Source organism: Sarcophilus harrisii, chromosome 3 (assembly GCF_902635505.1).
Source record: "Sarcophilus harrisii chromosome 3, mSarHar1.11, whole genome shotgun sequence".
NCBI lineage: Eukaryota > Metazoa > Chordata > Mammalia > Dasyuromorphia > Dasyuridae > Sarcophilus > Sarcophilus harrisii.
In genome coordinates this window covers 22,830,641-22,842,242 of record NC_045428.1, presented here as the reverse complement: position 1 = coordinate 22,842,242, position 11,602 = coordinate 22,830,641, and the positions used below count along the sequence as shown (strand labels likewise).

Below are 11,602 nucleotides of genomic sequence, written 5' to 3'. Positions count from 1 at the left end.
ATCTTACAGGCAATAATGATGAATTGTATCAAATCAATAAACATTTCAGGTATGTATGCAATATAACATGTAACTATCTTCCAGGACTGTGGCAAGTTTAGTATGGTGATCCAGTGCCAAAAAAAAAAAAATAGTCTCTGCTCTCATGGAGTTTATATTTTTTTGGAAACTTCACTGTTGTGAACAGCAGCTATAAAAGCTCATCTTTTCTTTCAGATGGCAAGAAAGAAATTCAGTGCATTAGAAATCTCCTTGATCGTCCTATTTGCATTTGTGTCTATAGTTGCTGTGGCCTTAATTGTAGTATTAGCAACAAAAGGGACAGCCGTCAAAGGTAAGGACACAGACCCTGAAACACAGACAGTGTCTTTTTAAGCCTAAGTATATCCCCACACACATGTGCACACACATATATGCATGCATATGCACACATATACACAGTATATAAATATTTTATTGACACAAGGTCCAAATAAAAAGTATATCCAAGCATTAACACCTATAGACTTAGGTAAATGTCTTTTCATGGAACCATATAGAACATATTTGATCCACAATCAAAATATACAAACAGATACACATACTAAGACCTGAAGGTTGAGATGGGAGTTACAGAGAAACTGTAGCACCTATAGTTGAAGTTAAAAGAACATACACAAACACATATCCATTTATACCTGAGATATGGAGTAATTAAGAAGAAATAGACCCACATTGTTGCTTGTAGGTCAGTTTAATGCATATATGTATATAAAGACACAGTTCTCGTAAGAATTACTCATCTGGTCCTATATTCCAGTGTCATGAACAAGGGCCAAGACCACAGGCCTCTATCTGCAGTTCAAGTTAAAAGTATAAATATACACTTATAGACATACACACAAAAGACCCTCTACAATCTAAGTTGGGTTAGTACAGACAAAGGTAGATGACTACCTCCAATCCAAGTTGAATGTACATACACCCTGACACATACATTGGTATCTGAGTTTAGACGCTTTTATACACACAAGCACACACTGTGCAGAGACACACTAAATATTGTGGTTTATGGATTGTTTAGAGATACCTGTTAAATCACCAAGACACACAAACAACAAATTTAGGCCAATATAAGACTTGTGTTTGCACATGTAGGTATAATAACTCCTTCAGTTAAAGGTAAATGTATATATTGCCATACAGACAATTAGCAAAGGGTGTTTCCCAAGTGACAAATAGTGTAAAGGGAGAGAAATGTGACAAAAGCTAATCATTTTTTAAGTTAATTTATTTTTCATACGCATTTTTTGATGAATTTCGTTGGGAGAGAAAAAGGGAAAAAACATGGGAGAGATAAAAAAAAAAAAACAGAAAAAATAAGTGAACAAAGCATAATGTTGATTTACATTCAGTTTCCTTAGTTCTGGATGCAGATGACATTTTCTTTCCAAATTCTTTTGGGATTGCTTTGGATCACTGAAACACTGAGAAGAACCAAGTCTTTCATAGTTAATCATTGCACATTCAATCACACATTCTTGCTGTTATTATATACAATGTATTCCTCATTCTGCTTGTTTCACTCAGTCTGTTTATATAAATCTTTCCAGACCTTTCTACAATCAGCTTGTTCATCATTTTTTATAAAACAATAATATCCATTACCTTCATGTATCACAACTTCTTCAGCCATTCCCCAACTGCTGGGCATCTACTCATTTTTCAATTCCTTGCTACCACAAAAATAATTATTACAAACATTTTTGCACTTGTGGGTCCTTTTCCCTCCTTCATGATTTCCTTGGGATGCAGACCCAGTTGTGGCACTTTTGGGGCAAAGGATATCTACGGTTTTATAGCTCTTGGAAGACAGGCATTTATTTAGTGTCTACTGTGTACCAGGCACTGGGGATACAAAGACAAGCTGAGAGAGATCATTCCTGGACAGTCACAGTACCATAGTTGGATGGTTAGATATTTATAGTTAGATGAATATGGAAATTGACTTAATAGTCAGATACAAGGAGGAGTAATTATCATCTTCTCTTCAGTTTAGAAAGAAAGCTTCCTTCTAGAGTATTTCAATGATCTCCCTGCTGAAAAATTTCATCAGTGACTCAGACAACAGTGAAGGTAAAAGCCCTGTTGAATTCACAGATGATGAAAAGCTAGGGGAGATGTAAATGGAAATAAAAGGATGATAGCACTCACTTCCTAGAGTTGTGACGTTCATGAGATAATGTTAATAAAGTATATAGTGCAATGGTATAATGTATTATAAAATTGTTGATTACTATTTTTTCACCTTATTTTTCCCTTTCTTATGTTTTCTTTTACCATCAACTCTTCCTCCCTCACATCTTCCACCTTATACCAAACTGAAGGATATTGCAAGATGAAGTTAGGATGGATAGGGACTATGAGAAAGAACATTTCTACCTCCTTATTTCTTTTTTATTTCAGGATCAAATGAGAGGTTATGGGAGAAGCCATCATGGGGCTCTGGCTATGCTATCAAGGGCAGTTTATGAGTTTCATGATGGAAAAATCTGGACCTGGAAAAATCACATTAATTTCTCATCTTGGTATCTTCTGGATATGATACTTTGGGCAAACCACTTGCTTGTCTGGCCACAGTAGTAGTCTCTTATGTAAAATAAAGTTATAATATAAAGCATCCCCAAAGTCTTAGTATATACCCTATCTATATAGTTTCCTTACCACAAAGAATTTTCATGACACCCAAAGCAGATCACGCACAGAAAAAAAAAAACTGTCAAGACTCAATGTATGATAGAGATATCAGTAAATTTTTGTCACTTCTTAATAATCAAAGTATAAAAATAGTACTCAGCTATAGTGTATGGCTTAATTAGTATGCTATCATTTAAGTCAGTGTTTTCATGAATTTAAGATTACATTACTTAAAAACTGCCTTGAGCATGGCATACGAAACATTGGAATAACAAGGCATCTGCTTTTATTTTAGAATTTGTTTCAGGAAGCCCATCTACTCCAGGAAAATGCCCAAGTGATGTGAATGTCAATATAGATGGGAGGATAAACTGTATACCAGACCAATTTGCAACAGAGGTTTGAAAAATATTGTTCTCTTTTCAATTTCATTTGTTCTCTCTAGCAAGGATGATCGTATCATTTGGAGGCTATACATTTCTTTATGGAAATATGTTATCTCTTTGGGCTTAGCTCATAGCATATCTTGCCTATCGTAGGTATTTAATATACATGTGTTGAATTAATGACTTTAAAAATTGGCCAATTCCATATTTCATGATATCTGTATATAAATTAGGCTGCTTTTGACCTTTTACTATGAGGCTTTTTACTAGCACCCTATCAAAAATATAAGAATGATAGCAGGAAGCTTATGTTTTAACCCAGCCATGATGGTCTATTGTCCTTGTATTTCAGGGAGACTTCTGTCCCTTTGTTGGATTGATGAATAATGTCTATGTAGGAAAACAAATGCGTTTTCATTGTGACATTTTTTTTTCCTGGGAGAACAATGAAAAGACTGATGGCTTAACTATCAGCAGACCAGGTTTAAAAGTTGACTCTTTTGGTTACTTTGGACAAGTAACCTTACCTATTTATAAAATGAAGGAATTGGAGCATTTTCAACACTTAATCTATTGTCCTTTGATTTAAAAGATAGAATTCAATCATTATTGTTTGTTTTTTGTTTTTTTCCCCCATTCAATCTGACATACCTGGAAATATCTTTCAAGCTCTCTTTTAAATATTTTTACATTTCTGATACTAGAATCTTGAGAGAGCTCCTCCTCGAAGGATAATGATGTTTTCTTTATTCAGAAGAACTCATTGACCTCTAATAAAAAGGAATATGCCTACCAAGAAGTATGAGAAAAAGTATTGCCTTATTCCTGGAGTCATATGTGAAAAGTAATTATTGGGTGTAGGCAGTGAGAGCTTCTCTGGAACCAAGCAAGATTTCCATACATTCATTCTTTTTCTCATTTTAACTCTGAGGAGACTGTGGACTCTCTTTAGGAGATCATTCTCTAATCTTTTCCCCACTGTAGCAACTGGTGTTTGGGAACCTTCAAATTCATTAATTTTCCTTTTTGTAATTTCCTTTTGATATACCTGCAATATATTTGTCCATATCATTAAGGAGCATCAGTCCCTTTCCTTTGTAATTGCATCATTCCATAGCTCACCACTCCTGACAGATAAAAGTAATCCCCCTTATACATAAGGGATTTGTACAGATAAGCTACCAGCATATAAATTGAAGGTCAGGTGCTTATGACTCAAGTTAAAGAGCCATCTAACAGCTTTTCAGTTAATAGTTCAAAAATATATCAGAAGATGAATTTGTGGAGGGATGAGCCATCTTCCTTGAAGCTGATCCATGACCTGCAAAAAAAAAAACTTGTAGAGATTTAGAAATGTTTATACAGTTGAAATACACTTTTGATTTTTACTTTTAAAAATTAAAATGGAGAAGCAAAGAGGAAAAAATAGCAGATTTTGTAAACAGTCAATTGTCTTTCTGGCTAAGTAATTAAAGTTATACAATTCTGCGTGGAAACTAATCAGTCATAAAGGAAGTCATGCAACAATATAGTCTGACTTAGATAAAGGTGATTATCTTGTAAGAGATTTTTCCTGGCCTCAATGCTGTTATACTATAATATTACAATTTATAAGTGTAAGGCTATTTCAGCTCCCATCATTTCACCCTCCCCCCATACCAAGCAGGTAAAGAAAAGACCATTATTATGGAATTCTATTTTAAATTTAACCTTGGAAACATGTTCAATCTGATGAGAAATATACCATATGCAATGCCATCTTTGAAAGTGTTCATCAGGAGTGCCATGCAACATTTCTTTGTCTTTTTATCCTTACATCAAAACAATGAGAATGAATTAAATTGGAAGCATTTGCAAGGAATGGAGTATCTTTTTAACATCCTTGTAACTCCTTGAATGAGAACCTTTCAGTGAATACTATTGTATAAAAAAACAGTCTGATTCTGAATTCCCAGTATCTACCTACATCAGAAATCAGGGAATGAATTGAGTAGATGAATAAAGTTATTTGGGGAAAAGAAGAAACTGGAATACTCTTGGGGAGGGAGTTGGACATTAAATTTAGAAATGGAAATAACCAACTTCACAAATAACATTTATTTGATATTGGTCCAGACTTTATGTACCCAGCGTGGCTGTTGCTGGAGTCCACTGAACAGTACCACCCACCCTTGGTGTATCTTTGGGGACAATCATGGCTACAAAGTTGACCATCAGCAGGCATCTAATGCTGGTAAAGACTAGTTTATTTTTCAAGCTTTAATCTATCCATGAAATAGATAGTTCAATAACTCACTGTTTTTCCTTTCCTTTTTTTTTTTTTAAAAGGAATAGAAGTTAAATTAAGCAGGATACCTTCACCTACCTTATTTGGAAATGACATTGACAATGTCTTGCTCACAACGGAAAATCAGACATCCAGTCGACTTCGGTTCAAGGTCTGATTTTCTAACTAAGTTTTGGAATTATATTTTTAAAATTTTTATTTTAAAGCTTTTTATTTTAAAATTTTACGTATAGTTTTCAATGTGCACCCTTGCAAAACTTTGTGTTCCATTTTTTTCTCACTTCCTTCTCTTTACTTCCTCCCTAAAATGGCAAATAATCCAATATATGTTAAACATATGCAATTGGAATTAATTTTAAAAGCAAAACAATAGACATGATACTCCATGACGATTTTTTTCTTTTGAAAAAAATAAAGGTTATTTCCTAACAGAAAATTTAAAATAATTTTAAAATAAAAGATCTTAGAGGGCAGGGATTTTTTTTTTATGCTATGTTTGCATTCTGAATGTCTAGTACTGTACTTGGATCATGATACTTATTTGATGAAATTTGTTGTTTCCTAGACTATAAGACCACTTTATCAAATATCAGCTGTCTATAAATGCTAAAAGAGTCAGTTTAAAATTTAATACAGAGTCATTATTTTACCTGTATAATAATATACATATATATAACAGTAATGATAAACTGTGATATAACATTTAAACATCCTTTCAATTATGAAACACAAATTCTCCTTAGAGTAATGAATAATTTGAACAAAACAGCCCTCTGAGCTTTACTTGTCTCATTTGTAAAATAGATGTAACTATACATTTTTGTGATTCTACCACTTATATGGAGCTCTGTAGCTTATAATGTTTTATACAAATGACCTTTAAGATAACCCTATGATTAAGATAACCCCTGTTACATGTAGTATGACCCTCACTTAACAGACAAGGAAAGAGGTTCAGAAAAATGAAGGGACTTAATCATATAGACATACTCAGGAAGGCTCAGAAATAGGATTCAAGCCCCATTCTCTAGTGAAATGTAATTACCCTACTCATTCTAATATATCAAGTCAGCTCTATATATGTGTAGATATATGGCCACAAATGACTTCAGAAAGTTGAAAATGAACTTGGTCTTTTTATTTTCTTAGATAGACAAGAATTGTAGCTCATTATTAATTTGATACCTGGTTCAGCATTTTCACTCTCTTAGTTGGTTTCATATCAAATGATTTTAACTTTATTTTAAAAATCTTAAATCTTTTCAGATTATTGACCCTAAAAACAAAAGATTTGAAGTTCCTCATCAGTACATCCAAAAATTTACTCAACCAGGAGCATTGGATACAAAATATAAGATAGAAGTGATTCAAAATCCTTTTGGCATCAAAGTAATTCGAAAAAGCAATAACAGAGTTTTGTAAGTGATTTCTTTTGATATCTCTATGCCTCCCTACAAGATTTTGACCTTTCTATTGTCATTATAAAGATCACAAACAGAAAAGACTTAATTTAATCATTTAGTAGTTTTAAGCTTCTTTTTTTTAAAGTTCCATATGTGCTTACCTCCTTAATGATATTCATATCATGTTATTGGTATGGAATGGAATGGTACCATACTATACTATTAGATTTTTATAACATAAGGAGAATAAGTTCTTAAATGTTCTAAATTCTATAGATGGGTATATCATATTAGATGACAAAGTAGTCTTGGAAGTAAGGGAGATTTGTGTTCATGTATGATCTCTGCCTGTAAAAAGAATTTCATAACTCTTGAGAACCAGTTTCTTATTTGTAAAATGGAGATCTGTGTTACCTAACTAACAGAAGTATTATAAAGATTGAATAAGACAACATGGAAATCACTTTGCAAAATTTAAAGCACCATTTAAATATCAGTTATTATTATTACTTTGCCTATTATTATTGAGATAAGAACAATGGTAATAATAATGAAAAATAACCTTTATGTTGTAAACAGATTTACAAAGAACTCTATGTATATATTGTACATGTAGAAAAAACCATTTATTTGGACATATACACATAAGCAATAATATATATATATATATATATATATATATATATATATAAAATCAAGAGATCATTCAAGAAAATAGATGATAGTCTCTTTTGAGCTTTACAACTTTCCAACCTTAAATTAGGTGCTATAATTACCTCCATATGATAGATTAATAAACTGAGTGATTTAAAGGGACTTATCTAGAATCATGCAGTTTGTTAGTGGATGACACAGAATTAGGAAGAATTCACATTAGGTCTCTCACTCCAGATCTAGTTTTCTAGCCCTTATGGGCATGCAACTATCTATAATCATAAATATAAATATTGACTATTTTAAATTCAATTTAAAAAATGAATTTCTTTATTTTTGTAAATTTAAATTTAAATTCCAAATCACTGCTAAAAGTATTAATTAAAAGACTGATGAAGTAAAGAAATAGCAGATTATTAACAATATCTTAATGGTTCAGAATATGATTTTTATTGGTAGATTATATACACAAAGTAGCTATCTGTGATTTTGCCTTGGCCTCTTAATAGACTGCAACTCCATGAATGAATTAATGAATGGCCAAATTTGCATATATATATATTATATATATATATATATATTCCTATAAGTGATTACTAGATAAAAATTTTATCTGTAACGAGAAATATTTTATCAGCTAAGTTAAAAATTTACATAACTCTTGTATATATTTTTTACTCTAGGAATAGAGTCTGAACTCATGGTTTAAATGATGTAAGGAACTCCCAAATGAGGAAATTTCCCCTCCCAATGAATATCAGCATCTTACTTCCATTTTATAGTTTTAGGGACAACAAACAAGTATCAATCTCTTATTATTAAGTGCTAAGAATCACTGTGATAAGTTGTTTTTGTTGTTTGTCCTTTATTCTTAAAGAGAACCATGAATTTGGAAAGGTGATGTCATGACTTACAAGTGAACTGGGCTTAAGTGAGGGAGGGCTATGCAAAATCACTAGTGCTTTCTTCTCCAGAGCCATTTGGATTCAATGGTTAGCTATAGATTAGGACACCTGGAGATGGCCCTGGGCACAATGGATCTTGACCTTTTTAATTATTCTAGTGAAGATTGAAGTGACTATTCTATGGTTGTTCAGGCAGTATATCAAATACAAGACTGGAGCCTATACTTTCTAGTTGAAGCCATTTATCTATCTACTTCATCATTCCGTTTTTATTTATACCTGCTTTGTGTCTACTTGTGAGCACAGATATATGGCTCAAGTGACACAGTAAATAGAGTATTGGATTTGTGTCAGGAAAAACTGAATTCAAATCCAGACCCTTACTGTTATCCTGTGTCACTTAATCTTCTCGGCTTCAGTTTCATCATCTTTAAAATAGAAACAATAATAACACCTACCTCACAGGATTTTTGTAAGGATTAAATAAAATAAAATAAAGATTGTAAAGTTTTTTTTTTTTTTTACAAACCTTAAGTTGATATATTTCTATCTCTAACTCTATTTTCTCTGTCTGTCTGTCCACATTTGTCTGTCTGTCTGTCTGTCCGTCTGTCCATCCATCTATCTCTACCTCTATTTTCTCTCTATATCTGTCATCTATCTATCTGTCTAACCTTTATTTTCTCTCTACTTCTGTCATCTATCTATCTGTCTGTCTGTCTATCTGTATGCTGGTCGATCTATCTGTCCATCTATCAACACTATTATATTTTTTAGGTTTGACACAACTGTTGGACCTCTGGTTTACTCAGACCAATACTTACAAATCTCAACCAAACTACCTAGCAACTATTTCTATGGAATTGGGGAACATATCCATAAACGGTTCCGTCATGATACTTACTGGAAAAACTGGCCCATCTTTACCCGGGATGAACTGCCTGGTGATGTAAGAAATCATATTCCATGTTTTTCTATAAATAGTGAAAAGAATGTTAGAGAAGATTACACATCTGTGCGTTTCCAAGCTTTATCTGTTGTTGTAAATTTCCAATGAAATTTCTTTATAGCCAATAATATCTAGCACAATCATTTAGACATGAGGAGCATATTTACTATAAAATTGTAGGATGTTAATCCTCACCCTTAAGAGATAGCTTGTTTTCTATAATTATGAATTCTATGGAAGTTTGATACTTCATAGTAATAATAGTCAGATTCAAGCTGATTGTGCTATAGAGAGATCATATATCACAGAGCCACAGAGCTAGTCCTACAGAGCTAAAAAATGTTAATGTATACACTCGTGATGGACTATGTGTGAGAAGCTCATCAGTAGGAGGATGGGTAATTTGATCCTTGAATCGGTAGTTATATCAGCATTACACAATTCCTTTATAGCATGTTGAGATCAATCTAAGTTTAATGGGCAACTGGAATGGCCTTCAATATTCTAGAATTATTTTCATGGCATGTTGAGGCAACTAAAAGAGGCATTTTGGGGCATAAAGGTATAGTAAAAGTTCTATGCATAATGGTTAGAGAGATGTTAAAGTAGAGAAGACCTGCCTTCAAATTCTACATTTGGCACACATACCAGCTATATGATCCTGGCCAAGTAATTTATCTGGACCCCAGATAGACAATCATTTTAGCTTCTAGGAAAGCCCTCTAAGATTATAAGTTGCAAAAACAATGCTAAATTATAAAGGGAGAGGGAATTCTATCACATAGTTCTATATATTAATAAGATTAGAATTAAGTCATGATATATCTTAAATATACATCATAATATAGAAAGAAAAATTTCCAGGAGAATGTGGATTTGTGCTTCAAGTAGCAAAAGCTTACATCCTCCAGCTATAGAGGTTTGAGCGAAAAGATTTAAAAAGCACAGTGAGGTTGGGAGTCATCAAGCAAGGAGGCTTTGGACAGTGATCACTGGTACTCTGAGCCCTGTCCTGTCTGACAGAGTTCCTTCTATACTCCCTCTTAGACTCAGCCTGAAATTGAAAATCTTGCTGAGCTTTTGAATCTTACTGGTGATTTCCAACATATTTTTAGACCCTTGATTGTGGCTGGTGACAGTTTTATGGGAATTTTTTTTTGGATACAGTTAGGGTCTAAATTGTAGAGTATTTGGGAATAAGAGGCAAGAGACTGTAAGACTTTCAGGTCCTTACTATGAACATGGAAAGAGAAAAAACAAGGTTTGAAATGTTTCTTTAGCATGCCCGCTTTTTACTTTCACTAGATTCTAACATTCCATGAAAAAATACTTTGCTTTTCTTATAGAACAACCATAACTTATATGGCCAGCACACATTTTTCACATGCATCGAAGATGATACAGGACTATCATTTGGAGTTTTCCTACTGAACAGCAATGCAATGGGTAAGGATCCTTAGTCTGAACACATGTATTATAAAATCTTTGATCTCCTTCCAGTAATGAAGACTGAAATGTTAGGCTTGCTCATATTGATTGCCCTTGTCCATGTCCTCCCATATGGAATCTTTTCAGCATGTAATGGGATTTTCCTTGAGTCTTAAAATTGTTGAGGGTATTAACAGCCAGCCCTATCATGTATTCCTTATTCTCAAAATGTGAGCATGCTTTATATTACTTCTGTTTTGGTAATTTTGTAATGTACTGCACTTCCCTACCTGAGTATTCTTCAATTCCTATCCTTTGTATACTAGAGTGCCTTGATTTCCAAACATATTATATCTGAATATTGATACTTGAAAGATAGGAATATTTAAAAGAAAGAATTAGAATAAGTAAAATAACTATGTCATTTATTAAAAGTACATATTGCTAAATGGTGCAATAGATAGAGTTCCAGGCTTGGAATCAAGAAGACAAGTTCAAATAGGACCTTAGACATTTATTAGTAACGTGATCCTGGAAAGTCAGCTAACCCTGTTTGTCTCAGTTTCCTCAGCTCTAAAATGAGCTGGAAAAGGAAATGGAAACCCTTTCTGGTATCTTTGTCAAGAAAACTCAAATGGGATCGCCAAGATTTGTACCCAACTGAAAATGATGGAACAATTGAAAATTGATGCATATATATATATATATATATACATACATACATACATATATATGTATAGAAAAAGAATGCTCCTGCTCCCACTCTTGCTTCTGCTTCCACTTCCTCTTTGACTTTTTCCTCTTCCCTTTTTTCTGTCTCCATCTCTCCCTCTGTCCCTTGTTGAAATAAGGGAGCCACCTGCCAGTAGCTGCTGGAGGTCTAAAGACCTGTAGAATAGATCTCTTCTTGTGAA

General features: G+C 33.2%; 1 protein-coding gene across 1 annotated transcript in view; it reads left to right on the top strand.

The window, feature by feature from the left end:
• The first annotated feature begins 216 nt into the window (after window positions 1–216).
• Window positions 217–11,602, top strand: part of SI (sucrase-isomaltase) — a 90,039-nt gene continuing 78,653 nt past the window's right edge. The window contains exons 1-8 of the mRNA XM_031961114.1: window positions 217–365; window positions 1,472–1,480; window positions 2,988–3,075; window positions 5,178–5,295; window positions 5,391–5,500; window positions 6,616–6,767; window positions 9,089–9,260; window positions 10,607–10,706. Of these exons, the coding sequence (XP_031816974.1) occupies window positions 217–365; window positions 1,472–1,480; window positions 2,988–3,075; window positions 5,178–5,295; window positions 5,391–5,500; window positions 6,616–6,767; window positions 9,089–9,260; window positions 10,607–10,706 (898 nt within the window). The remainder of the gene's footprint in view (window positions 366–1,471; window positions 1,481–2,987; window positions 3,076–5,177; window positions 5,296–5,390; window positions 5,501–6,615; window positions 6,768–9,088; window positions 9,261–10,606; window positions 10,707–11,602) is intronic.